The sequence below is a fragment of the Harpia harpyja genome, chromosome 19, assembly GCF_026419915.1.
Source record: "Harpia harpyja isolate bHarHar1 chromosome 19, bHarHar1 primary haplotype, whole genome shotgun sequence".
NCBI lineage: Eukaryota > Metazoa > Chordata > Aves > Accipitriformes > Accipitridae > Harpia > Harpia harpyja.
The window spans coordinates 16826859-16854581 of NC_068958.1; the positions used below are offsets into that span (position 1 = coordinate 16826859).

General features: G+C 62.1%; 2 protein-coding genes across 3 annotated transcripts in view; both read left to right on the forward strand.

Moving 5' to 3' along the window:
• Window positions 1–356: 356 nt before the first annotated feature.
• Window positions 357–27723, forward strand: part of CSRP1 (cysteine and glycine rich protein 1) — a 256472-nt gene continuing 229105 nt past the window's right edge. Inside the window, exon 1 of the mRNA XM_052814971.1 lies at window positions 357–375. The gene's annotated coding sequence lies outside the window, so the exon portion shown is untranslated. The remainder of the gene's footprint in view (window positions 376–27723) is intronic.
• NAV1 (neuron navigator 1) overlaps window positions 11821–27723 on the forward strand; it is a 67057-nt gene continuing 51154 nt past the window's right edge. For both annotated transcript variants that reach the window (XM_052814960.1, XM_052814961.1), the window contains exons 1-4: window positions 11821–12090; window positions 14962–15573; window positions 15970–16064; window positions 18560–19300. In XM_052814960.1, the coding sequence (XP_052670920.1) occupies window positions 14987–15573; window positions 15970–16064; window positions 18560–19300 (1423 nt within the window). In that variant the 5' untranslated portion in view covers window positions 11821–12090; window positions 14962–14986. The remainder of the gene's footprint in view (window positions 12091–14961; window positions 15574–15969; window positions 16065–18559; window positions 19301–27723) is intronic.

Genomic DNA, 27723 nt, shown 5'->3' on the forward strand with positions numbered 1-27723 from the left:
CGGGGGGGAGTCGGGGGGAGTCGGGGAGGTATATAGGGGGATCCATGGAGGGGGATCCAGTGGGGGAATCCCTGGGCCGGAGGGGTCCGAGGGGATCCGCGGGGGGGGGGGGGGGGGTCCCTGGGGGATCCCGGGCTCAGGCTTCGCCGCCGGCTCCAGGCGCCGCGGCCCCGCGGCCGAGCGGCACCGCGGCCCGGGCGGGGCCGCTCCCGAGGGACCGAGCGGGGCAGGGGCGGCTCCGGGCCGGGGCCCGTGGGGCCGGGGGGGGGGGGGGACGGGGGCGGGCACCCCCGGGCGGCCGGAGCGGCGGGGCCGGGCACGGGCCTGCGCGACTCCTCCCCCGGCCCGGCCCGGCCCGGCCCGGCCCGTCGCGGGGTCCCTCGGCCGCTCTGCCAGTCCGGCACCGGCGGCGGCACCGGTGGGGCGCTGCCGGCGGGGCGGCGGCGGGACGGGGCGCAGCGAGCGGTGAGTGCCGCGCCGGGCGGCCGGCTCTGCCCCGCGGGGGCACCGGGGAGCGGGGCGATGGGGGACGTCCTGGTGGGACGCGGGGTGATGGGGGCACATGCCGGTGGGGACCGGAGGGAGGCGGGGGACGCCGCGCCGGGGAGCGGGGGGTGATGGGGGACGTCCTGCGGGGACCTGGAAGGCACAGGGGACCCCCCCCCCGGCGAAGACCGGCGGTGATGGGAGACATCCCGACGGGGCTCGGTAGTGACATGGGGGACATCCCGGTGGGGCCGCGGTGATGGGGGACATCCTGCCGGGACCGGCGGTGACAGAGGGGGCGTGCTGGTGGGGATCGGTGGTGATGGGGGACGCCCCGTCGGGGACCGGGGAGAGACGGGGGGCACCCTGCTGGGAAGGGCAGATGACGTGGGGCACCAAGGTGATGGGGTCATACTGCGGGGACCAGCGGTGGCAGAGGGGACATCCTGGCGGGGGCTGGGGGTGACAGGCAGCAGCTGTGCGGGTTGGCACTGCCTGACCCTCGGGGAAGGCCCCCCATGTCCCCTCCCCTGTGCCCCCCGATGTCCCCACCTCTCCGCGGGGACCCTGTTTCGGGAGTGGGAGCCGTGGCGTGGGTGGCCCGGGAGCAGCGTGGCCGGGCTGGCAAGTCCCCATGTCCCAGTGCCCCCCCAGTATTCCCCGGACACCCCCATCCCCAGCCACGGCAGCCTTGCCACCCCAAACCAGCCCCGGGGAGGACAGCAGTGCCAACAAAGGGTGACGGGGGAAACTGAGGCACGGGGGCTGCCAAAATGGGTGACGGTTCTTCAGAGAGCTGGCCTGGGGTGCGAAAATGCCTGTTGTGCTGCCCCACGTCTCCTCTCCGCAGGCAGAGCAGGTCGGTGCCAGCTGCTCATGGTGTCTGCCCTCATTTCTGGCACGGGAAGGTGCTGTGGGGCCGCAGGCACCCATGGGTAGTCCCTGAATGGGTGCCCAGGGCCGTGCAGCTCCAGATGCTCCGTGTCCCCATGCTGGCGTGGGGACAGCTGGGAAGGCAGTGGGGACATTGGCTTTTTTTAAAATGCTGTTTTCATCGGTAGCAGAGGGGCCGGGAACCTGATGGCTTCTCCCTCCTGGGTGCTCGGCCATCACGGGGATGCTCCGTCACCCCAGGGATGCTCGGCCACCCCGCCCACCCCGCCCACCGAGCATCCCTGGGGTGACGGAGCATCCCCAGGCCCTGTGGGAATGGCTCCTGTGGAGCCGGCGGTGTCACAGCCCGACTTCACTTGGTGCCGCAGCCAAACCAGGATAGCACGGCACAGGGGGAAAACTTAGAGGTGACTTCAGCACAGGCCGTGTTCCCCGTGGGACATTAACGTGCCATCACCCCGTGGGAGGGAAGCGGTGAAGACCCGCAGCGTGCGTGTGCCGGGGCTCCCGTTTTCCTGGATTTCACCTAGGAAAAAACCAACTGGGAGGAGAGCCAGAGAGCCTGGGTGTGCTGGGCTGACGGTCCTGCAGCCGTCCCTGCTGGATGCCCCTGGCCGGCCCGAAGCAGGCAAGCGCGTGCCCCCACGCAGGCAGGGTTTGCTCCCGGGGTGGGCGGGGGGGTCACAGGGATGGGGTTACCCCCTGCACACCCCAGCACGGTGTGTCAGTGTCTATGTTGTTGCAAGGTGGGGTCGGACCCCCCCCAGTTTTGCAGCCGGGAAAGCTGAGTCAGGAAATCCCGGCTGGCCCAGCCGGATCCTGGCTGAGTCATTTTGCAGGCGCTGAGTAACTGCTGTGCCATGGGAGTGCGGGGCTGCCCGCAGCCTCTATGGGTGGGCAAGAGCTGCCTGCTTTGCCTGCTGTGCCTGTATGTGCCCCTGTCAGCTGCCCACGGCCCTGGCCTCATCCAACTCGCAGCCTGCACCCACCTCGGTGCCCTCCTTGCCCTGCCAGCCCTGTGCCTCAGTTTCCCCCCAATGTTTTCCTGGGACTGGACAGGGTAAAAGGCTCCTGGGACACAGGCATGGGCTGGATCCGGCCCTGCCGCACGTCTCCGGCACAGGGAACCGGCTCCCGAGGGGCCAGGGTGGGTCTGAACGGGGGAAGATGGGGTGGGATGGGGACCATGGAGCTGGGTGGGCTCCGGTGTTTGTTGGGAGCAGAATGATGTCCCTGAGGCAGGATTTGGGCCTCCTCCTTCTGCTAAGGGGGTCTCCAGGCTGAGTCTTGGTGTGTGGGGAGGGGGACAGGATTGGGGAGAGGGATGGGGATGGGGATGGGATGGGGATGAGGATGGGAACGGGGATGGGGATGGGGATAGGGACAGGGTCAGGGTCAGGGACTGGGATGGGATAGGGACAAGGACAGGGCTGGGAATGGGATGGGGACAGGGACAGGGATGGGGATGGGGTCAGGGATGGGGCTGGCGGGGGCTGGCACAGGGCTCAAGGTGGGAGTGGAGACACTGCAAGGCGATCTGGCCGGCCTTGCTGGCAGCAGGTTATAAATAACCCGCCGAGACACGAGGTTTTTTCCTGCCACCCTCCCCGCTGCAGCCCCATGGACAGGAAAAAGATGTTTCCGGCTGCAGACGGGAGCGGGGCCCTGGGTCCGGGGCGGGACGCGGGGCCTGGGCCACGGACAGATGGGGGGGGGGCAGGTGGCCCCCCTGGGCTGGTGCTCGGGGTCCAGCCACTGAACCTGGGGCTGGCTGGACCCCTGACCCCAGCGGGGCCACTGCAGCCCCCAGGGCCCTGGCTGGGCTGGCTGCGGGAGCCCCAGGCTGAGCCACCAACCCGCTGCTGGGCCTGGCTGGAGCCGTCCTGGGGACGGGACGTGGTGCCACCAGGCTTGGGCACCCAGTCCTGTCCCCAGTGCCACTGGGCTTGGGCACCCAGTCCTGTCCCCAGTGCCACCGTGCTCGGGCACCCGACAGGCGAGTACCCTGGGGCCGTGTTCCTCCTTCCTGGCTGGTCCAGGATCTGTGTGGAGCTGGGAGAGCTGGAGCCGGTGCTGTGAGGAGGAGCATGCTGGGCTGTGCCCATGACCCTCACAGAGCCGCTTTTGCTCACTGATCCGGCGGGACGTCCCCTCACCTGCACTCGCTCCCTGGGGAGGTCTGCAAAAGTGACAGGGGGACATCAGCCTGGGGTGGAGACATTGGCCTGGGATGGGAACATTGGCCTGGGATGGGGACGTCAGCCTGGGATGGGGACACCAACATAAGATGGGGACATCAGCATGGGATGGGGACATCAGCCTGCGATGGGGACACCAGTATGGGATGGGAGTCCTCAGCATCCATTCCCACCACCATGGTGACCCCCCTCTGCCATGCTGCTGGCAAATGGGTGACAGTTCCCTGTCACCTGGCTGGGATGTCCATTGGGTAGCAGCTGGGGACAGCTGTCCTCTGTCCTCCCACAGCCCTTGGTACCCCATGCAGAGGGAAAAACAGGCAGTGACAGAGGTGGGTCCCCATGGATGGGGTAGCTGGGACCATGCTGGCTCTGTCTGCCACCCCATGTGTCCCCAGGGAAATCCCAGCTCATGTCACCAGCCTGTCCCCACTGAGCAGGGTCGGTCCCCAAGCCCTAACCAAGCCCAGAGGAGTGCCAGCCCCCAGAAACACACTCCGGGGAGCTGGGACCTGCCGGGGCAGTCGGTGGCCAGACGCAGTGACGAGGCTGATGGCAGTGCATGGGGAAACTGAGGCACGGGCTGCAGGCAGGTGGCAAATTGCCAGCACCCATGGGTCTTCCTCAAATGTTTCCAGGTAACAGATCAGTCACCAACCTGTCCCAGCGGGCTCCAACAGCTTCCCTGGTGCATTTGCTGGCACAGCTCGAGTCCTGCTCCTTAGCAAGGGACCTCTAACGAGCTTTGTGCCAGCCATGCCACAGGGCCTGGACATCAGGCACTGCTGCCAGATTATCTGCCCAAATTAGGGGATGCTCAGCGGGGCAGAGAGGCTGGAGGAGCTCCCAGCACCCACCACCACCATCACAGAAAGTGACAATAATTGGAGAAAACAGGATTTTCGTTAACTGGAGGGGGAGAGGTCCCGGCTGAGTGGCAGGAGGGGGGGGTTTGGAGCTTTGCTCTGTCTCAGCAGGTCAGTGGGGATGTGGGGGGCAGGAGCTGGGGTGAAGCTGCCGCTGGCTGCGGGACTTGGTCCCCCCTGCACTGCTCCAAGCTTGCCTGGTCAATGCCCCATCCTAGCACAGCCCCCAAACCACCTGCAGCATCATTGCTGTTCCCCGGGACTGTTTTGGGGGGCTCTGGGTCACTCCATCTCAATGGTGGGTTCCCGTGAGCACCCACAATGGCTGCATGTTTCTTCATCACAGGGTCACATCCCGCAAACCCCTTTCCCTGAAAGGTTTGGCAGCACATCCTGGTGCCACCCTGGCTCCTGCCCTGCTGCCACCTGCAGTCACCATGTGTCCTCATGTAAGCGCAGTGGCACAACCCTCCGGCACCCACTAGTGCTTTAACCTGCCATGATTTACGCTGTGGCTCCCGTGGTTGGGGCTGGACTCAGCCATGCCCCTGCTGCGGGAGCTGCCTTTCACACCGGCTGTGTGCCGGGGCAGGATTTGGCCACAGAGGGGATGAAGCCAGGAGCCTGGGTGCTGCCCTGCAGGCACCAGGGGTTGGGGTGCCCCAAGGCATCGCATGGGGAGGGGACAGTTGGGGACAAGCCACCCATTGCCAGGGCCACCTGGGGCAGTGGGACTGGTGGCCTGGCATCCTCTCACTGCCAGGATGCAGGAATTGGGCTCTGAAGGTCTCGACCATGCTGCGGGGAGTGGGTTTGGGGTGGGAGCCAGCACTTGAGTTAACGCCTCCCAGTATTTGCCTGGATTCCCCACGTTCCCGTGGAGGAGCGGAGGTGGGAGCTGGAGGAGCTGGGTTTGCACTCGTCCCCCATCCTCATCCTCCGCTCCCACCGGACACGGCTGCGGGTCCGTGCGGATGCAGCCGGGCGGCGTCACCTCCGGCAGCGGAAACTCCCCCTGCTCAGGGCCGCGTGATAAGTCACGGCTTCTCCTCCACCCCTTCCCCCTCTCCTCCTCTGCCCCTTGCCCCGCTGGGCTCTGCACCCTCCCTCGCTGCTGGCCCCTCGGGACTTGGCTCCGCACTAGGACATCCATCCCAGGGGATATGCACCGCGGGGTGGGCGAGGGAGAAGGCAGGAGTGCTGCATCCTTGCAGGGGATGCTTGCTGCGGGCAGGTGAGATGCTTGAGGGGTGCTCGAAGAATGCTGGAGGGATGCTCAGGCTCCCCTCTGGGAAAGCCAGGCATCCTCCGGGTGTGATGGACCCACAGTGGCTCCATTAGCTGCATCCCTTGGAGGCGGGAGGTTTAATTTCAGGTGTAAGAGGGTGGTGGGACCCGAGCTGCTGCCTGCTCTGGGGCTGATAGGGGATTACTGGGGTCAGGGGTGCATTGCCAGCCCCTGCCCACCTCTTCCAGCCACGTGTGTAAGTGGCAGTCCGTGGATCTTTGGGGATGTTGGCATCAGGGACACACTTAGGGTTGTTCTGATAAACCCCAGGGGACATGGCTGCCTCCAGGCCCCGTGTCACTTGAGTCTGGCAGCAGTGGTGGGCAGGCAGCCTGCCTGCTCACACTCGGAGCAGGGACCGCTGCAACCCCCCCAAGACCCAAGCAGGGAGGTATTTGCCAGCAGCCACTGCGGATTTGCAGCTCACTGGAAAATCCACTCATCCCATTAAGGGCTCCCCGCGGCTTTTGCTTTCCATTGCAAATACCCGGTTGTCCCAAGGGAAACCCCCTTGGGGTGCCACTGGGTGTGTGGGGCTCTCAGGGCGAACACTGCTGGGAAGAGTCCTGGCTGCAAGAGCAGCAGATTTATTTATTATATGAGGGATTATCGGGCTGAGGGGAGATTCATCCCACTTGCTCAGGTAAGATCAGAGAGGGAAATTTTCTTGTGGTGGGAATGGTTTGTACCGGAGGGGTTTGTGGGGGGGGGTCAGTTGGGAATCAGAGCCAGGAGTTGACTTTCCCTCACCTGGTTCATCGCCCAAAGCAGATTCAGTGTCTAAAAATGCCCCAGCTTGGAGCTCAGCTGCTGTGCAGGAAGGGATGTAGTGATAGCACATCCCCACCCCATGCTCTGTGTCTCTGCTCTCAGAGTTAAAGCTCCCACTTTGGGCCATGTTATGCCCAACCCTTGGCTGTGTCCCCAGTGTTACCCACCCCACGCTCCCTGCAGCGTTTTTTAATTCCTTAGCCTGCTCTGGGCGGGGGGGGGGGGGGGGGGGGGGGCACGGGGAATGACTTTTTTGCTATCCCAAAGACCCTGCTCTGCCTGCTGTGAGCTTGGAGAGCTGAGTGTTGGAAGGAGCAGACAGGCAGTGAAGGTCTCATCAGTGAGCGCTGGGGATGCCGGCGGTGCACCGCCCGTGCCGGGACGGGGGAAGACAAGCCCAGCTCCCCCCCCAACCATGGCACCCACACATACGCATGCGAACGCAACAGCATCTGCTGAGTTAATTCATTTTGCAGCCCCATCGCGCAGCTGCCTCCCCCCACTGCCCCATCAGCAAAGCCAAAACGCATTGGGGGCTTCCAGTTTTCAAGGGTTGAGGACCAGGGGGGCCGTTTCCACATGGTGGTGGCAGAGGCAGATGCTCTGACATCTGCTCTTGCTCAAAAATCCCAGGAGCAAAGGGCCGGGTCTGTGATGTGGCAGGAACATGGGACTAAATAAATGACGCAATTGGCTTCACAGAGTTTTGGCACAGGCAGAAGCTTATTTGAATGTCACCCGTCTGAGTGCTTGCACCTAGGCTGCGGGATAGCTCCTGGCTGAGGGCTTGATCCAGCCAGGACATGGTACTGGGGGATCCTCGGCCCCATGGCAGCACTGAGGTTTTGGGAAGGTTCGGGGGAGATTTTGGGGAGGTTTTGAAGCCCTTGGGAGGTGCAATGGGAGATGTTGCTTTTTGGCCACGGTGCTGGATACCAAAGTGACCCTGGGCTCTGCAGTGCCCAGTGGCTCTTGTGCCGGGAGGAGCCGGCCGCAGGGCTGCCGACAGCTTCACAGGTCTTCTCACCAGGTAGCACAGGGGGAGCGGGGAGGTCGAGGAGAGTGGGAGACCCCCAAGCACAACCCAAACCCTCCTCCCGGCCAGACCTTTGCCATGGGGGCATCTGGAGAAGGTTCAGCGGGGTGTCAACCCATGGCGGGGCGGCCCTACCTTGGTCCCCAAGGGTGCTGGGGACACTGGGGGCTGACAGGCAGTGCTGCCGGGGGGACAGATGGCACCAGGCTCCGGACAGATGGTACCGGCCCCAGACAGGCAGCCGCAGGACGGAGGGGCCGTGTGACCCCGGACGAGCTGGGCTGGTCCCTGGGGACTCGCTCTGCTGGCCCCGGGCGGGCGGCGGTGGCCCAAAGCGGGGGACAGGCACCACTGGCCACGGGCAGGGCTCGGGGGGGGGGGGGGGACCCCGGCCCGGGGAGGGCTGCACCGGCTGGGGGAGGCGGTACCGGGCGGGGGGGGGGGGGTGACACCGGCCGGGGGGTGACACGGGCCGAGGGGGCGGTACCTGCCGGGGGGGGGTGTGACACGGGCCCGGGGGGCGGGGCCGGGAGGGGAGGGGGCGGGGCCGCGGGCGGCGGGGCGGAGCTGTCCAGCACCGGCGCCTCCTGAACGTCCCCAGCGCCGCGGGCTGCCCCCGCTGCCCCCCCCCGCACCCCGGCCCCGGCGGCTCCCCCAGCGGGCTGGGGCCGGGGGTCCGAGCCGGCACCGGGCAGCCCCGATGTCCCCCCAAGGGGTCTCCAGGCCGGCGGAGGGGACACCTCTGCCCCGAGCCCCCCGCTCCCCCGGCGTGGTCCCCGGTTGGCCCGGCTGAGGGGATGTCGCACCCGCCGCGCTCAGGCAGTTACAGCCTCCGTGAAATACCTGCGAGGTGGGGACGGGATGGGGGGACATGGAGGGGCCACGGGAAAACCAGACGCCGTGTGGCCCGTGCCACAGGCAGCCGGGATGTCCCCAGGCGCCGTGGCCAGGAAGAGGCCTTCGGCATGGGGGCTCCTTGCACAGACCCTTGCACAGCTCCCGGGGTCTGTCCCAGTCCCAGACAATGCAGCCTCATCCTCGCAGCAGGATTTGTGCCAGGCAAAGTGCAGCCCTGGGCAGAGCTCGATTTCACTGCTGCATACGGGGCTTTTGGTGGCAGAGGCTGCTGCGGTGGGTCCAGCTGAGAGCTAAACTTTGATCAGAGCAAGGTTTTATTAAAGTGGGTTAAGTGCATAATGGGATTGCCGTGGAGTGGCTAAAGCAGAGATTAGTGCTCCGGCTAGAGGGCTGGGCATCTCTGCTCTGACAACAGGCGGTTTCTGTCCTTCCTCTCCCACCCCAGCCTGCAGCTCATCTCTCAGCAGCTCCCCTAGCCCCCAGCATCACCGTGCTGTGGGGAAACAGCCATCCCGGGCAGGCAGAGCTGGGACTGCCGAGCCTCCCCTCCCACCCACTCACCCGTCTGCTGCCTGTACCCAGGAGAACCACCTGCCTGCACCTAGCCTGGGCCATTGAACCAGCCACTTCTGGCATTGCCCCTGCAGAGGGGCAGGGAGAGGGGAGCCGTGAGACCTCCCGGTGGAAGGACCCAGCCCCGGGGCCCGGCGACGTGGGCGGTGGCAATGTCCCAGGCGGTGACACCGGCTGGCAGGCAGGCCAGGTCCCGGCCAGGGCGCGGGGGCCGGAGGAATGGGGCTGGTGGCTGAATCGACAGCTTGTTCTCTTCTGAAGGCTTCTTTCTGCCCTTGTTCCCTCTGTTTCTTTTAGGAAAGTTTTATGTCCCTTGTGTCACAAAAGAGCCTTTTCTTTGTCATCCTTCCCGAGCGTGCCGGGGAGGAGGCTGTGCTGGAGCACAGCCATCCCTGAAGGCAGCTCGGGGACGGATCCTGCACAGGGCTGCGAGGTGCATGCGGCAGCTTCGAGGGGCAGCTGTGTCATGGCACCAGGATCTGCCTCTTGGCATGGGCTCAGCTGCTCGGGCCGTTCACACCCCAGGGTTCACTGCTGGGCTGCCCCCGTCCACCCTCATCCTTAAAAATGGAGGATGCTTTGTAGCACCTCAGCATCTCCCCAGGGACATGTGGCATGGCCAGCTCCGCTGCAGCCCCCCCGTGTTGCCGGCCCCGCGGGTGTCTCAAGGATGGCTCCCAATTTACAGAGCTGCTCTGCAGCCCAGCACATCCAGGGAATGATCTGTCCTCCTTGATTCCTATTTATCAGCCTGGTTTCAGCTTGCTCACCCCTGGCAGAGACCATGTCAGGGTGGGGAAACTGAGGCACAGAGCAGCAGCAAGATGCCAGCAGAGGCTGAAGGGTTTAATACCTTTTTGCATCACTAAGTGTTCATGCTCAGACTCCTGTCACAATTATCCCAGGAGCACAGGGCAGAGTTTCATACCCAGCAGGGATCTCAGCTGTGAGAGATAAGAGAGAAGCAAATTTAATCTGGTTTATAAAAGTCACCCCAAAATGCTTCGGGAACAGAGTGAAGCACTTGCAGAGCTGTTAGCTGTCCTCTTGAGACCATGGGAGAGCTGGAGGTTGGATCTCTCCAAGGCATCGGGGAGGAGCTGGGGGCTTCAGCCGCTCGGCATAGCCCCAGCGCAGGGTCGGGAGGGCCAAGAGCCAGGGGGAGCGGCTGTTTCCAGCTCTGCTCAGGTGATGGATGGCTCCAAACCAGATTTGCTTCCATGCTGGGGATGCTCCAGTGACTGCTCATGTGTGAAATGGGGACATGAAATGAGACCTGTGCTCCAGGTCCCTGTATTCATTTCTGGCTGCTGAAATCGCACATGTGAGATGCATTTGGACACTGGGCCGAGGAAGTAGCTTGACCTCGGAGCACAACAGATGCCTCTTTGAAGGAGATGCCTTCAGGGATGTGCTGGGTTGTGTTTGTCCTGGGATGAAGGACGTGGTTCAGCCAAGGCTGTTTCATTTTCCTTCAATGTGAACACCCGTGTCTCTGCGGATGGCAACATCCGAAGGGATCAGAAACCACATCGTCTCTGGGCTTAAAGGTCTTTAATTCAGGGAAAACTTGAGTTCAGCACTGGAGCCAGTAGATACTGGCCCAGTGCTCCAGACCTGAGCTCTGGAGATAGCTGGGATGAGCATCGTCCCTCCGGCTGGGAGACGAGCATCTCCAGCTGCCCAGGGGGGCTCAGCCCCAGCACCCAGGCAGGGCTCTGCTGCACGCAGCACTGCTGTGGCTTCTCCAAAATATCCCCTTGTGCTAAAATACCTTGTGTGTATTTGCTGCTTTCCACCACCATGGGACTCACCAATCCCAAGATGTTACCTGGGGAGGGGATGGGGCCAAAAACCCACCCAGCAGTTGGAAGTCCCAAAAGTAAAGTATCTGGTGCAAATTTCTGGTGCTCATGTTACCTAGAGGGTGAGTGGCAGCCGGTTCCCAAGAGCTGCTCTGGGGACACAGAGGCCCTGCAGCCAGGTTACATTAAAGGAGAAAGTCGTTTCCCTTTCGAGCTAATTGCAAAGGAGCTGCCCATGTCTATCTAGGTCAAGCCATAACCTGCTTTAGCCAGGCAAACTGGTGGCAGGACGCCAGCGTGATGCAGCGTGACATGGCATTTGCCTGCTCCCTTGCCACCACGGCACACGACGGGGGGTACCCGGTCCCTGGGGGCAAAGTTTGGATGGGGTAGAAATCAATCTAGATGCGAATGAAGAATTTGTTTGGAAGAAGAATGGGCCGAATCTCTCCTGCGAATGGTTTTAGTTTGTGCTTATTAATAAAATGATGGGATGAGTAGGAGGGCTGCCTGGTGCGGGAGGGACTCCTCCCTCACTGATGGGGTGAAATAGGGACTTGGTGGGACTTGCTTTGGTTTATCCCTTTGGTGGCATCCCTGGGTGCGGGACACCAGCCCAAGGGTCCGGCTGGTGTTACAGCCTGGGGAAGTGGGGCTGCATCCACATCTCCCTTTGCCCAGCCCCGGGGAAGCCCCTGGCATCTCTAAAGCAGGGTGAAGCCCAAGGAGGGGTCACTCATGCTTAGCCAGCTGCAGAGAAGAGATGGGTGTCCTCAGAGACCCTCAAGGTATGTGCTGCAGGGAGGGAACGGCTCCAGAGCCCGGCTTCCAGCAGGCATTGGCATATCCTGGAAAACCTCAACTCTGCAAGCACAAGAGGAGGATTGATTTTTTTTGTGGCCAACGTGGCAGCTTTGGCTTCTGCTGCGGCCGCAGCATCGCAGCGAAGTGGCCGCTGATGGGCTCAGAGGGGAGAAATGGAAGTTGTGCCCCTGAGAGAGAAATCCAAAGTGAATAGACTGGAAAAAAAAAAAAAATCTATAAAACCTGGTTACAGCCCTGATGCCACGTGCCTGGTGAGCAGGCGGGGCTGGAGGGTTGTTGCGTGCTGATGACGCTCAGAGGGTGCTGGAGAAGATAAAGTCATAGCATAAATCTAGATGATCTTTTTTTGCCTGAGTTAGTTGAAGAGGAGCTCGGGACCAGCTTTATGGAGGCAGTGGCAGATGATCTCCCTCTGAGCTAGGAGAAAACCCACTAGCAGCAGGCCCTGGGGCTGGAGATGTTCGTGCAAGGGACCTCAAGGGTGAAATAAGTGAGTTGGGGCAGTGGTTTAACCACTTGTGTCCGTGAGGCTGGAGCTTCGCTGGCTCATGGCCCCATCCCAGGCATCCTCAGCCTTATGGGTAGGAAGGTTGACCCTGTTGGCATTTGCACAAGCTATTTTGCAGCTCAAGGCTGTGAACTGCTCTGCCCTCAGGCACAGCGCTCCTGGGGCAAGGGGCTGGGTTAAAGAGAGTGAAAAAATTCCAAAATTGGGGGTTGTAAGTGTAGGGTGTGGGGCACAACCTGGGAAAGGGCTGAAGGGCTGAGGGGAGCTGGTTGCTGCTGCTATTTGCTGCTGGGTGGGCTGCAAAGCGGGGGCTGGAAGCGTTGTGCCCCCAGGGATGTGCTGGTCTCCAGCTCCTGGCTGGTGCTGGGTGCTGAGCCCTGGCCGCCTTGCTCCCAGAAGTGACCTTTGTGGGTGCAAGGAAATCCCATGGGTGCAAGGAAAGTTCCACACGGCCCCTTCCTGGCTCCTGCCACCCACCCCGCATCACCCTCGGGTGTGGGCTGGTGCCAGCACAGGGCCCCTCACTGGGTGCTGTGGTTGTGCACCGGGGCCAGATCCAGACCTATTTGCCAGTGCGGGGGTGGCAGAGCCCCAATGCCTGTGTCTGTCTCACCCCCCACAGCAGCCTGGGGACAGATCTGTCCCAGAGACCCCCCAAGCTTCCTCCATCCACCGGTGCTGTGACTCAGGGCCATGACCACAGTGAGCGGAGGCAGAGACATCACAGACGGGATGTGGGGAGAGAGAAAACCTCCCCGGCCATTTCAAAGGCTTCAGTGAGAGCAAGCCCAGAGCTGTGTGTGTTGGTTCTCTCTTCCCCTTAGTTAAAATTGCCTTGAAAAGACCTTTGTAGCTCCTGGCTGGTGCTGGAGTCAGCGCTGTGATGCCTAGAACCTGTCCGCTGCATCAGCCCTTCTCCCCGTGACCCATGGCTCTGTTGATCAAGTGATCCAGCTCATGTGGGTCTGGCAAAAGGGAACTTGGGTGCATTCACCCGAGCACTGCCTGTGGCAGGGACATGGCCACCCCAGGGGGGGGCTCACTGTGGGGGATGCGGGGCAAGGCTTGGTCCTTGCAGACTCCCAAAAGCCTGGGGGGAGCAGGGCTTGGGGCAGCTGTAGGTTGGGGAAGAGGCAAAATGAGGCAGTTTGGGGCATTTTTGGACCTTGCTCACTTAAGACCCTCCGCTGGGAGATGCAACGGGTGCAGGGCTGAGGCTGGGTGCTGTTCCCATTGGGGTGATGGGAGCCGTCCCCCTGCACCCCACAGCTTGCCAAGAAACCTTCTCCAGCTCCAGAGAAGCTTCATCTTGGCCAGGTGGTTTGAAAGGCAGCCAGGCTGCCAGTCCCAGGCTGCAAACAGAGTGGCTTGTGTGGCCCCATACCTGGGCGGCAGCATCTCCCAGCCTGCCAGGAATGGCTTCGTTCAGCTCCAGCGCAGCCCCAAATGCGCTCACTGGAGCAGCCGCACAAAGACCCGCTTGTGCTGGCTGTACCCACCCAGCCTGAAGCCAGCTCCGAGGGAGAGGAACCCCACCGTGGGTGACAGGGACTGCGGGTGGCTGACCTGGAGCTGATGGTCCCCCCTAGGATGGTTGGGGACCCCAAAAAGTTTCCATTCCCCTCCCCAGGGGTTTTCCTTCAAGCAGGCTGAGCGAAACTTTGCTGGAGGGACCCATGAAAAGTGTGTCCTGGGAGATTTGTAGCACCCAGCACCCATTTGCCTTTAGGTTCGCTGTGGCTGTACTGGGGTGAGGGGGCAGAGGTTGGCACAGGCACCCATGGAGCCACATCTCCCTGTCTTTCTAGAGACCACTCCATCCCCTGGAAAAAAACTTTTTTGTGTGTGTTTTGAGTTTTTTTTCCCAGAGAGCTACAGGCGGGAGGTGGATGGAGATGAAGCTTTGCTCCACGGCTGATTTTCTTGCTGAGCTCTGCTCTGCCTGCCCAGGCAAAGCCTGCGGGAGGGATGAGCTTCTCCACTTGCTGTGACTGTGCCAATGGCCCTGTCACTAGTGGTGGCAAAGACAGCCCTGCCTGCCTGTGGGTGCCTTCAGTGGGATGGGGTGGTGTGCCAAACCCCTGTCCTCATCTGCATGGAGCAAAATGTCAAGGCAAGGGGATGTGAGGCACTGTCTGGGTGGTGGTGCCAGGGAGAGTCACTGTGGGACAAGATGAGGAACATGGAGAGATGGGGTGGCTGGCATCGCTTGGGGGCAATGTTGGGGATGGGGAGGGCGGAGATGGGGCTCAGACATCAGTAATGGCCTGAGGAATGGGGTGATGGAGCTGGCTGGTCCTCATGCCACTGGAAGGTGGTCTTGGCTGATCAGGAGATGGTCTGAGGTGGCTGGGAGATGGTCTCAGGTGACCAGGACTTGCTCTTGGATGATCAGGAGATGGTCTTAGGTGGCCAGGAGATCATCTTGGGTGGCCAGGAGATGGTCTCAATTGACCAGGAGGTGGTTTTGGGGACCAGGAGAAAGTTTTGGGTGGCCAAGAGAGGCCCATCCTGCCTGTGGTGCAGCCCTACCTGGTGAGGGTCTGCGCCCACGTGGCCTTGCTGCAGGGACCTGCCATAGGGACCTGGGGACATGGGGATGGGGCTGCGCAGGGTCCCTGGGGCAGGACATCACATGTGCCCTGGCCCTGTGGATCCCTGTGGGGGGACATGACGTGTGTCCTCACCCTGGGGTGTGGGATGCAGTGGCCTCCTCCTGGGATGGGGACATTGACTACCTACAGTCAGTGGGGGCCAAGACCAGGCTCCAGTGTGGCCGTCAGGATGTGGGTGCCCCCCATGCCCATCCCCTCACCATGCTGGGCCCTGCTCAACCCTCCTCTCCCCCCACAGCCTCACTGGCAGCCACCTCACCAGGATGAACGGGACAGCCAACGTCAACCCTGCTGGCCGCAGCCACTACGTCTCTGCCATCCCGGTGCCCCGCGCCATGGCCCACAGCAAGCCACATGCCGTGGCCCCCCCGAGCACGCCGGGGCCCCCTGTCCCCCATGGGGCTCCATCCCCCCGGCCAGGGAAGGTGCTGGTCCCCAGCCCCAAGGCCCTCAAGCCCAAAGGCACTGGCAGAGCCACTGGTCATGAGCCAGCAAAGGGCAGGGAGGGCAGCCCTGGCGTTCCCCCCCGCAGGGGGCAGAAAGCTCCGGCGAGACCCCTGGTGTCCCCTGGGAAGTGGCCAGAGGTGGTGGGCAGCGGGAGGAGAGGGGCAGGCAGGGTGGGGGAGCCCACCGAGCTGCCCAAAGGCCCCCCAGCACAGGGCAGGGGTGGGGGATGGCCAGGGGTGTCCCCTGGGAAGGGCAGTGGGGTGGCCACAGCGGGGACAGGGGATGACCCGCATGGTGGCTCACAGGGCAGGGGCCCCGTGTTTGGGTCGGGGACCATCACCTTCTCCTCAGGCCCCTCACACAGCCGTCCTGTCACCGCCACCGTGGCACCCTTCCAGTACCGGTGAGTCCCTGGGGAATGGGGGCATGGGGCTGGGGGGCAGGCTTGGGGATAGGGGGACATGGTGACAGGGGGGCACATGGGAAGGGAGGTGGGAATGGCAGGGGTGGCCATGGTGGAATGATGGGGTTGGGTCTGGGGGCTCTGCCCCAAAAGGAGGGTTCCCGCTGGGTTTGAGGTGCTGGGGGCTCCTGAAGCACCCATGGGAGCTGGTGTGGGGCAGGGGATGGGCTCAGAGGCGAGTAGGGTGCCCTGGGACCCCCCCTTGCCATGGGACCATTGTCCCCAAACCCTAGCAGAGCTCAAGGCACCGTGTCTCCATCTCCTGGGGGGGTCCTCAGCTGGATGCACCCTGTGATGCACCCCTACTCCTCACTTTCACCCCTCCTCTGCCCCCAGACTGCAGGAGGACCAGGAGGAGGAAAGGGCCACGTCCCCAGGTGACGAGTGTCCCGGTCCTGTGGAGGGACCTGACCCCAAAGCCAGAGGCCTGAGTGAGTCTGAGGGGGGTTTGCTGGGGATGAGGAGGTCCTGCCGGGGGGCTGCCGGGACGGTGCTGAGGGGCAGAGGCTCGTGCCAGAGCACAGACCCCCGCAGCCCCGTGCCAGAATGGAAGCCGGGGCTGGAGGTCAGTGCGGCAGCGGAGGGGAACCCCCACACAGGAGGTGCCCCAAATCCCTTGGGAACGACACGGCTGCAGCTGCCGTGTCTGGTGACCCCCGTGGCCAAAAAAACTACACCTGGTGGCATGGCCTCACCCGGGCACAGGAGCCACGTCAGCATCCCCTGCGGTGGCTCCAGCACTGGGGGACGGTCCCCTCTGATGACGCTGCCGGGACATCACCCCGCTTGGCTCCTTCCCAGTTTCCCAGCGAGCTCCAGGAATGACCCATTTCCAAGAAGCCGGCAGAGAGCCGGCGCGGAGGCGGGTGCCGCGGCACCGCTGGCTCCCCACACCCACTGCAGGGACACCCCCTTTCTTGGGGACTGAATGAGCCCAAATACAAGCTCCCTGCTGCAATGTTGGGGACACCCCAGTCCCCTCTGGTGCCTGCTTTTGGGAGTGATTTTGGGGGGGCGGCTGCTGGAGGGGATGCTGGGGCGGTGGTTGCCAGGGCAGCGGCAGTGGAGGATGGCGGGATGCTCCAGGGATGTGCAGGGAAGGGGAAAAAAAAGAGCTGGGAGCTTCACCGGGTGATTCGAAGGGACAGAAGTCGGTCAGAGCCACCACGGCTCATGGCACAGCCCAGCTTTGCAATAGGGTCCCGGCACCACCACTGCACAGCCAGAGGGTAATGGGGTTCAGCGCTGAGCCCCGATTTGGGAAGCACCGAAACCGGTGGCAAGCGGGAGGATTTTCTGGGAGAAAGCAGGAGGGGAGTGAGTGGGGCTGGCGTGCTCCCAGTGCAGCTGCCCTGCTTGCATTGGGGGAGGTTTTGGGATGAGGCCGAGCAGGTTCTATGCTGGGGAAAGGGCCGGATCCTTTCCCTTGCTCCACACCTCCCCCAGGCGCCCCGGGCCATGGCACCTTCTGGGCCTCTGTTGGGCCCAGCCAGAGGGGACAGGGGACATTGGGAGGCCCCAAGGGTCACCTCGCCAGCCCCAAAATGACATGACACCCAGGCAATGGCCTCGTAGCTCAGCAAGGGCTGTAACAGTGCCCCAAACTCCGAGTGGCTTCGGGGTGCAGCGGGGCGGCTTGTGCACCCAAACCCGCCCCAGCAGCACCTTTCGGTGCAAAACACCCTTTTTTTTGGCCACCCTTTGATGTCCCATCCAGGCCGGGTTATTCTGGGGCTCCTCAGCATCACCATGGGCTGAACCCTAAATCACCCAGGGTGGCCGTGCTGCCATACAGGGGGCCAGGCTGGGGGGCTCGTGCCGCCCCCGGCCCTCCCGGCTCCTTATCTCAGCAGCATAGTGATGGGCTCTAATGCAATATTTTCTGGCGGTTGCTATGGCAGCCTGCGTGAGGTCACCAAATAGACTTAATTCACCCCTCCCAAGGGACGGGTAATTAATGAAAAATGATGATAACCAGATCCCGCTCACCCTCTTCCCCCCCCCCCCCCCCTTAATTCCCCCGGATCACTGGAGAGGCCCTGCTGGGCTTGGGGGCCACAGTGTCCCTCGGGGGGGGGCTCCTGGGGCCACCCCGGGCCCTTCCTGCACCGTTTGGGGTGAAACGGGGAAGTTTTGGCCCCCCTGGGGATGGGTGTGCAGTGTCGGGGCTGGGTGCGGGGACCGTGGCAGGCGGGAGAGGGGGTGCTTCACACGTAGGGTGCTGGGACCTGGGCCCCCCCGCTGGCTTCACCCACCTCCCAGCCAGCACCCAGCACGTCCCTGCCTGCAAGGGGCTGCGGGAGGGAGCGGGCAGGCTCTGGTCGCCGAGGCCATCGCCGGCTCGATGGGGGGCAGCCCCCCCCGGCACCCATGGGCAAGGGCAGCACCGCGCCTTCCAGCTTCATCCCTCGCCCCGAGGGTCCTGCATCGCCCCGGGGTCCCGCACAGTCCCGCTGCCCCCGGGGTCCCACGTGGTCCTGCGGGTCCCGCACGGCCCGGGGTCTCGCACGGTCCCTCTGCCGCCGGGGTCCCGCGCGTCCCCGCCGCCCCCGCTCCGCCGTGCTCGGCGCTGCACGTCCCCGGGGGTGGCGCGCGCCCCCGCCTCGCCCCGCCCCGCGGCGCGCGCCCCCTCCTCTCCCCTCCCCTCTCTCCCTCCCCGCCGCGGGCGCGCGCGCCGCGCCCCGCCCCCTGCCCGCGCCAGCCGGGCGCGGAGGAGGGCGGGCCCTTTTTGTTTGCCCCTGACATTCCGCTGGTTCGCAGTGTCCCGCCGGCGGCGGAGCAGCGAGGTGGGGTCGCGCCGCTCCGCTCCGCTCACCCCCCTCCCCCCCCCCCATCTCCTCCCCGTCCCGCTCCGCCCCGCGCCGGTGGGGCGGGCGCTGACGGCGCTTCTCTCTCTGTCTCGCCCGGTGTGTCCTCGGTGCCGCAGCAGCAGCAGCAGCAGCAGCAGCAGCGCCAGGCGGGTTAAATGGTTGCAGCGCGGGGATGCTGGGGAGCAACCTCAAGAGCCTTCCCGACGTGGAGCTGGGCGAGGAGGAGCGCGGCTACCGGCGGGGCCCCGACGGCGGCGCGGTGATGCCGAAGCGGGGGAAGTCGTCGTCGTCGGCGGCGGCGGGGCCGCGGGGCGCGGAGCTGCGCGTCTTCAAGGCGAGCAGCGCGGAGGGGCGGCTGCCGGCCGGCTCCAACCTGCGCAAGCAGAAGTCGCTCACCAACCTGGCCTTCCTCACCGACGCCGAGAAGAAGCGGCAGCTCTACGAGCCCCGCTGGAGCGACGACATGGCCAAGGCGGCGGCAACGGGGGCGGCGGCGGGGGGGGGCGGCCGGGGCGGCGGCGGCCCCCGCGGCCGGGAGGCGCCCGCCATGTCGCGGAGCCTGTCCCGCTCCGAGCACTCGCTGCTGTCGCCGCGCCCCGCCGGCCCCGCCAAGCCGCCGCCCGCCGGCAAGCCCAGCCGCATCCCCCGCGGGCCCTACGCGGAGGTGAAGCCCCTCAGCAAGGCCCCCGAGGCGGGCGGGGGCGGCGGAGGCGGCAAGTGCGACGACGAGCTGCTGGGCGGGAAGGGGCCGGCGGTGGCGGCGGGCGCTGAGGAGAAGCCCTACCTGAAGGTGGACCCCGAGCTGGTGGTGACGGTGCTGGGCGACCTGGAGCAGCTCCTCTTCAGCCAGATGCTGGGTGAGTGCGGCCATCGCGCCCCGCCGGCCTCGCGGTCAGGGGATGGGGAAATGGTGGGAGTGCGGCTGCCTGAAGCGTCGGGGAGCTCCCGCCACCCCCAGGAGGGACCCGCCGGAGGCTGCGTCGGTGTCCCAGGCGCTGGAGAGGAGGAGGGATGCTGAGGGAGAAGCCGCCGTCGGCCTCGCTCAGGGGGAAGGTGCCATCGGCCAGCCTGAGGGCCGGCGCGTGGCCTCCTCTCGCCTTGGCTCCAGCCTCTTCATGAGGAGGAATGGCAGGTGGCGGTCATCCTGCCCACGTGTCTTTTCTGTCACCCCTTGTCTCTACACCCCGCTAAAGACAATGGAGGTTGCCCGGCCAGGTGCCACAGCCGCTCCGCGCCATCGGGGTGGCTCGCCCCGGGGGTCGACCTTGGCCGTTCTCGCTGGGAGGTGCCACGCGTAGGGTCCCGCGCTTTGAGCAGGAGGCTTCAAATCCAGAGCTCCTCCAAGGTCTCGGGCTCTGGCTGAGGAGGGTTCTCCAAGGATGCTGCCACAGCGTTCACGTGAGCTGTTTTCAGCCCATGGCTGCCTGCGTCTTGCTATCCCGGCGGGTTTGATCCCTGAGCCCGCGCGGTCACAAGCTCGTTGTGTGCACGGTGGGTTTTCATCAGAGCAATGAGCGCTGGCCCCTGGCACCGGCCGTGGCTCTGATCTCAGGACCCGCTGCCCCCTTCATGGGCCGTGGCGCTGGGTCTTGGTACAGGCGTGCCCAGCCCTCACGTTTCCCTCGTGGCTGTGTGGTGAACTCTAGGAAACCGTGGCAGCCTTGGGAGCCCTCTGCTTCCCGCTGAAGCCTGCTCTCCCCTGTGTCCCAACTGGCAGCGCCCATGGGCTCAGTGGGCTGGGCTGGGCAGGGACCATGGGGGGCTTGCAGCTGCAAAGAGCTCTGTTTGATCTGGCAAACTGGCGTGAGAAGGTGGCAAACGAGCTCTGCGTAGCCATCACGGTGCTCCCGGTGCCTGAGCAAGCCAGGTTTAAAGCTCCAGTGGCTGGTGGCAGAGAGGAGCAGTGGTACAGGAAGGGCTGGGACCCCTGGTGTGTCCAGTCCCTTCAGGTTCCTTGCCTGGGACCCCCTTTTAGGGGGCCAGGAGCTTCTCCAGCACTTGGAGAGCTGGCTTGAGATGCCTTCTTCTAGCTGCATTGTGAGCAGAGCTCTGCTGTGTGGAGAAAGGGGAGAGATTCACCCCAGCTGGGGGCTGTGGGGGAGGTTTGGAGAGGTGGAGTGAGCTGGAGTACGTGCTGAAGTCAGGCGCCCATAAAGCCGTGCTTGTTGAGTCCGGTTCCCTGCTTCACACCCTGCCGCTCCAGGAGGCTTCAGGCTGTCACAGCCCCTGCTCCAGTGCAGGGCTCTGGCACAACATGCACCGGTGCGTGTTGGCACACAGGCGTGGAGCCTCCCAGACCATCGCACGTAGCCCCCTGGCTGTGCACAGCCACAGGAGCAGCAGCGGTCCTCTCCCTGGCAGGGGTCTGCCCCAGCTGCTGGAGCATCCCGGGGCTCGCTGGGGCTGCGCAAACAGCTCGTGGAAAGCCACAGAGTGAGCTCGAGGTGTGGGCAGGCAGACCGTGAGGATGAGCAGGCTGGACATGTGAGGCTGGCCTCGCAGGAGGGGCTCAGGCTGCCACGGTGGTCCTGCAGCTGGGCTCATGGACATCCATCCTCAGCCCTAATGCTGGGATAACACCAGACGCCATGGGAGCAGGGCAGGATTATGGGAGGATTTGTCACTTATGGGACTAACAGATCTCTACTCACTGGTGTTGGCATGCCTGGGGGGATCTCAGTGTCCCCCTGTGACGCTCTGCTCTTAGATGGGGGTTTCCTCAGCACCCCCAAGAGAAATTCTTGCAGCTTCCCTGATGTTGCAGGACTGGCCCATGTGGAAGTGACTCCTGGTTTATGGCAGTTGCTGGATGTACGAGATCCTGCCTGCAGGACAGGGACTTGTGCACGCGCTAAGACCATGGGTTGCGGAAGTGCCCCCAACACCGGCTTTGGTTTCTGGGGTCGTTGCCTAGCCCCTGCCTGCGTCAGGGCTGACCTTGACCTTGAGAGGTGTTAAGCATCCCTTCGGGCTGCACTTACCATCTGAAGGCTTGGTTAGCTGGTCCGTGAGGGCCAAACTCTGCTGAATCTGTCCTCTGAACCCCCCTACTCTGTGTATTTGCTGAAATAGATAATTTTCCAAGACATACGGACTGCTGGGCTTCCCGTGGTGAGGACTGAGGGCTGGTTGTCCAGTGTCGGGTGGAGACAATGCCTGGGGTGGACAGGGCAGGAGCTTAACCCTGCTGAAACGTCGCTTTCCTTCCATGGGGCTGTACCTCTCACATTCATGGGAGCTGTGCTGTTGAGTCATACCTACTTAACCAAGCCAATCGTGACCTGGCACATCCTTGACGGCCCGTGTGGTGGGGATGCCGACAGGAGCTTGGGTATGTGCAGAGGAGGGAGCAGTGTGACAGTGGTGGTGGCTGCTCTGTCACTTCACAGGTGCCGATGGCAGAACCACACCTTGGGGGCACGCAAGCCTGGACACACGCTGAGCTTCTGGTCTTGACCCGTTTGCTTGTCGTCTGGTGCGATCCAGGCAACCTTCACCAGGGTTGACAGTACCTTCCACAACCTGGCCCCTCAAGGAGGAGGTTGTTCCTGTGGTGGGGACAGACCCAGAAGGGACAGGATCCCACTTGCTCAGGAGAGTGGGCTTCATGCCCTGCTAGGGCTGGTGGGTAGGGCCAGGAGAGGGGCTTTCTCCTGGTTGCTACAGGAGGTGCTTGGGAGGGAGGGAAGGTTTCTCCGCTGTTTTCATGGATTCCTTTGGCAAGAGAAATATCAGGCTGAGCTGTTTGGCCACGTGTGCTGGAGAACACCCTATCCAGAGTGACACCAGAAGACCTGCAAACTTGATTTGTGCTGGGAAGAAAGAGACGGGAGTTGCAGGGACTTTCAGCCTCTGCAGATCTTGTTGTCCCTGAACTGTTGACCTGTGTTAAGAAGCCTGTGCTGCCTCTGCCTAACCTGAGCTCCCTGCTCCATCAGGCACGATGGTTTGCAGAGACCTTGTACATCTTTGGTCTCAACACCACCTCATCTCCACCTCGTGCTCCTCCTGCCAGAAGCAGTCCCAAGACTTTGCTGGCCAAAAATACAGTTTATTTAGTAGTGGCCAAATGTTACCTCTCATTCGGTTGCTGCTGCTGTGTCATCTGTTTGATGGCACCAAAGCCTTTGTAGAGCTGCTGAAGATGTAACCGCGTTTAAAGCAGAGCAGCCTGCGCAAGATGGGAGAGGTCACTGGGGCGCAGCAACCACATGTGCTTTGTAGAGGCTATTTCCATCATCCAAATTATACATTTCACGTCAACCAAAGACCAAAGCTTCTCATCAAAGCTGGCTGGCAGCTGGGGTTGCTAATTACCCCAGCGCCCGGCCACAGGATGAAGGGTATGGAGGGCACGTGGCCAGCGTGGTGGAAGAGCTTGCTGTACAAAGCTCGCCGTGCCCATCTCCACATGCGGTGGGCAAGAGTGTGCAGGTGCAGAGGCACATATGGGCTGCGTGCGCATTCGTTAGCACTGGGGTGTGGTGCTCAGCGTGATTGCTGCACTTACCTAGAGGTCCCCAGAGCACCTCCAAGATCCTGCAGCTACTTTCTGCAGCCATTTCCTTCACCATCTCTTGCCGTATATGGTGCCTCTTAAGTAGCTGCTAATTCACATAAACAAATAAGTGGTGGGTGTTGCATGGGCCAGAGCCCAGGCTGACACACGTGTGATCCCAGGGGAGACGGTGTTCCGCGAAATGCTCACTGCAGGAGTCTTTACAGCCCTGCCAAACTCCACAGGTGCAGCTATAACCTGTCTCAGTCCTGCAGCCCTTGGCTGGCAGCGGGTGGGCGATGCCACCCTTCCCCGAGTGGCCCAGTGGGGTTGTCCTCGCTGGGCACCATGTGCCCACGGAGACCTGGTACCTCCATGGTGCTGACACGCAGGCAGGGCAGACCCCAGCTATGCTGGTGCTGGCGGCTGGCTGAGCAGCGGGTGCCAGCAGCCCATCGGTGGTGGGGAGGAGAGCCAAGGGGCTGGTACAAGCAGATGGGCTCCTTGAAGGACAGGAGCTTCATGTCGTGTCTGACCGTGGTCATTTTAAAAAAGAAACCACAGCTCAGGAAAGACGCTTGGCTGGTGTCTGACACGTCCCGGGCAAGCACATTCTTGGCTCCAGTGGAAATGGGCTCACCAAAGTATCCCTTCCCAAGGAGATCCCCTCCTGATGACCATCCTTGCTGGCCAGGCACATGGTGTGGGATTAAAAGGATCACCTCTGCCCCACGGCGTTCCTGGCTGTTTAATTAAGCGCTAACGGGCCCATTGCAGTGCTGTGCAGCAATAGCCAGGCTCCCTGGCAGGAGACTGTAAGGAGGTCAGAGACCAAGTAGCTCTTCATGGTGACAGGAGCGGGTTATTGCCTCGTAAAGTGGTGCGGCTGTCCCGATATCACTGTCACGTTAATGTTATTCCTCTCTTAAGGCCCCTGTGTGATGGTGCCCGTGTGATGAGGTCGTTGGGGTGGGGATTTATTTCCTTCTGGCCACAGAGCTGGACTCGGGCATTTGGGGTAGGGGTGAGGAGAAAGGGGAGAGGTATGTGGTTGTGTCATTGCTTCCAGCCTGCTCCTGAAAGCTGACAGTGAGTAGTACATGTCTCCTCTCTTTGGCTGAGATGGCTGCAGTGACTGTGGAGAAGGTCTGGAAATGTGACCCGAGGGCCTCAGAGCTTTCTGCTGAAGCTGTTTGGGATGTGCCATGTTCCCAGTGATAACGGCAGTGCAGAAAAAGTGCTAAAAAAATTAAAATAGTCCAGATCTGTCTTTCAAAATTTCCCATGGAAAACTAGCAGAGCAAACAGTTGAAGGCAAAAATATTTGGGGGTGCACTGCTGAAACAAATTCCTCCCACAAAGAGCCTGAAAATCGCTGTTCAAATGGAGCTTTCCTAGTGACTGTCTGTATCTTGCCCCCAAATCCAACATTTGTCCACTGAGAAATGTGTAAATGAATGCAAAATTGTATGCAATTCTGGAAATGCTATTTGGGATCTGCTGATGGGATGTGACTACAGTGGGGCCTGGGCAATGTCCCCTCAAGGCCCTGCCGTCCCCTGGGAGCAACTGCTCCTGGGATGTTTTGCTCTTGCAGAAGCACACCCATGGGTCCTGCCTGGTCCAGGTGCCTCATCAGCAATGTGCTTCCAGCTTGGGTGGCACTTGGGGAACCGGTGGCAGTTCTGGGTCTTTCTGGAGAGTCCCTTCCTGATGTCCCCTGTCCCCAGCTTTGTGTCTTTAGCTTCTCAGCTGTGGTACATGTCTCTGTGACCACAGCCCTTCCCTGGCACATGTCCCCTCTGTCATCGCCCTGTTATGTCCATTTAGGTTACCAGCTCATTGCCTTCCTATGAAGCTTCTTGTGGTGCCAGACAACAATTTCCCTGGTCCTCCCTGCCCACAGTTCTCCCTGCCTGCTCTCACTCGAGCATCTGAGGACAGCACTTGGCTGATGCTTGTGCCCGCTGCACGGGGGAAGGATTTGTTCCAGCTCAGCACGGAGCCAGAGCGTGCACCCTCCGAGGTGTGTAACCTGTGAGTGACGCCAACCTCTAGTGCTGGCCTGTCTGCCGTGGCCAGTGTGTGCCTCCTGGCTTGCCTGGCTGAGCCATGGTCGTGCCTGGGAGTGACCTAGCGGTTTTCTGTAGGGCTGCAGTCTCAGGGTCAGCCTATGCTGCTTGCCTGGGTCTGTGGTGTTGGGTGGACCCGCTGACACATCCTCCGAATTGGTCACTTGTCCAGTCCAGAGCATCCTTTGTGCCACTGCACATGTGGCATTTGGTGCTCTGTGTGTGCGGTGGCAGCAACGTCCCAGGGCCGTGTGTGTGTGCGGTGTTTCTGGTACTGGTGGCAGCTGCAGGTAGAGCCCAGCAGTGAAGCTGCTGAGTCTGGATCCCCTCGCTGGGTGGAGTGGGGATGGTTCTGTCCTTCGGGGGGGGGGTAGCTTAGTCCTTGTCCTCTCCAGGCTTCACACCTTGAGAGTGTTTTGTACAGAGCTGTGGGGACGCAGGGTGTGGGAGATAAGATACAGTGTGATTCTGCTGTATCCCCTACCCTGCAAAGTCACGTCCTCCTCTGGGCACATGAAGCAGCTCCCCAGGGGGAGTCAGGGGAGGGGTTGCCGGTTGTCTGGCTGGGAAGCGGTGAGCTCGGGAAGGTAGAGTACGTGCAAGACAAGGAGCCCGGCCAGGGATGCTCAGCACTGCCTTGTGGTGGGTTGGAGGGGTGTGGGGCGAAAGGGGAGCGGGGCTTTCCCACGCTGCTGCATTGCAGCTTGGAGCCGGGGAGCCGAGTGCGGAGGGGAGCTGGGAAGGCAGGGGATGCTGCATTGCAGGGCTGAGATTAGAAGCTGTGCAAATGGAGATGTGCCTGTGTCAAGGCGGGTGTGACACTGAAGAGCAGTGCCCAGCGCACCCGCTGATCTGCTTGTCTTTCCTCTAATCCATTTCTTCCACGTTTTGTTTCATTTGAGCGTTTCTTTCATTCCTTACGCTGTTATTTTTCTTGTCCAATTGAGGCAGTAATGTATTTTTTTATTAATTCAGGAGAAGGGCTGAGATTCATCTCCCGCTGGAAGGAGCTGCTGGAATCTGTGTAGGGGAGCCTAGCACAAGCGCAGCACAGCTGGGCAGGACGTTTTCCTCATTCCTGGGAGCAGCCTTGCAGCGGGGAGGTGGCTCGAGAGCCTCGTGGCCCCGGTGCAGGGGCCAGCATGGCATGTGAGCTCCTGGAGGTGCTGTGTGGGCAGACCACGATCAGGCACGTGTCCCTGTGCTGCCCAGCGAAATGCAGGCGTGTCCTGCAGCAGGGACACATGCCTCCACCTTCGTGAACACGTGAGCAAGTCAGTGCTGTAGGGAGCACAGGGTTTTCTACAACTACCTGGTGTAGGCATCGGTGATGCTTACTCATTCCACATCCCTTGTGGGTTTCATGTCACCCTTGTTATCTCTGTCCTAGAGCCCTCCTGCTCATCAAGAGGTGAGCACTTTGCAGCCCTCCCCTGGCCAACGTACCTGCGAGGATCTGGCCTGAAGCATCACCCTGAAATTACAGAAAGAATTTATGGCAAATCCAGGAATTAGTTTCTGAAGATGTAAAGGCAGGGCTGCTCTGTCTTTGCATCTCCCCCAGGCTGGATCTTGCCCAATGGCAGCGTGGGTGAGGAGGGGATAGTGAGCTGGCTAGGAGGGACCTTCTAAAGGGGACCCAAGAGGTGACTTTCAGTCTGGATTGAGGGTTTTGTGCCGCGCTCATGAAGCTGCGTTTCCTTCAGCAGGCTGCAAGCCTGACTCGCAGCCACAGGTGATGCGGTGGGAGGACTGGGTTCCATGCCAGCTCCGTTGGTTCACCAGCTGCTTGGCTGGGTTTGGCTGTGGGATGGAAACCTCTCCTGCTCGGTGACCTGGAAGAATGGCTCATGGCTGAGGTCCTCTGCAGCTTGTTGAAGCTGCTGGAGGTTGTGGTCATTCTCGTGCGACCCAGGAAAATGAGAAAAGCTGTGCTGTGAGTGCTGAACCCTGCGGTGTGCGAGCTGGAGGGGGAAATGTCATAACTGCAGCATGGCAGAGGGGCAGCACCACGCCTTTAGCACCAGGGAAAGGCTGAACCACTTTTATTTCTAGTGCCAGGCCCGCTGGGCACCAGCCTGTGTGGTTGGGATCTGGGGTTGCTGCATGTCCCACCTTTGCACATCTTGTGCAAGGTTGTGTCACCAAGTGTGACAATGAGACCCTGCAACCAGACAAGCTTCTTCAGTAGCACCCTCATGAAGTGCACAATCTTGGCTAAACCCAGTCCTTACTGGCTCTACTGGGAGCCCAGACTGAGCTTTTGTGAAACTTGCACCTCTGTGTTTTTTTGGTGGGACTGAAGTGTCCCCAATGTTGGCACTGCCCCAGTTCCTACACTGAGCAGTCTGGGTCTCCTGATTTGGTGAGCAGCCGTGAAGCACGTTCAAAGCTGCGACTCAGGTATGGCTCAGTTGCTGGCTATTTATAGCTGTGTGAGCTTTCAGCATCGCTGCGGGCTGAGAATAACTCACTGATGAGACACTTCTCAAAATCACGCGTCCGTTGCCCATGCACAGCATCGTCTCAAGCTTCCCGCATGTCGGTGTAGGGTGTGTCTTGGTCCTGTGCCAGCCTGGATCGACACAAAAAGGAGTTTACTCTACCGTTTTTTCTAGCCTGGGGGGTCAGCTGGTTTGTCGTGGCACGGCTACACAGCCTGCTCCTCAGCAGGACACTATCAGCGTTTTGCAGGGAGCGTGGTGGGGAC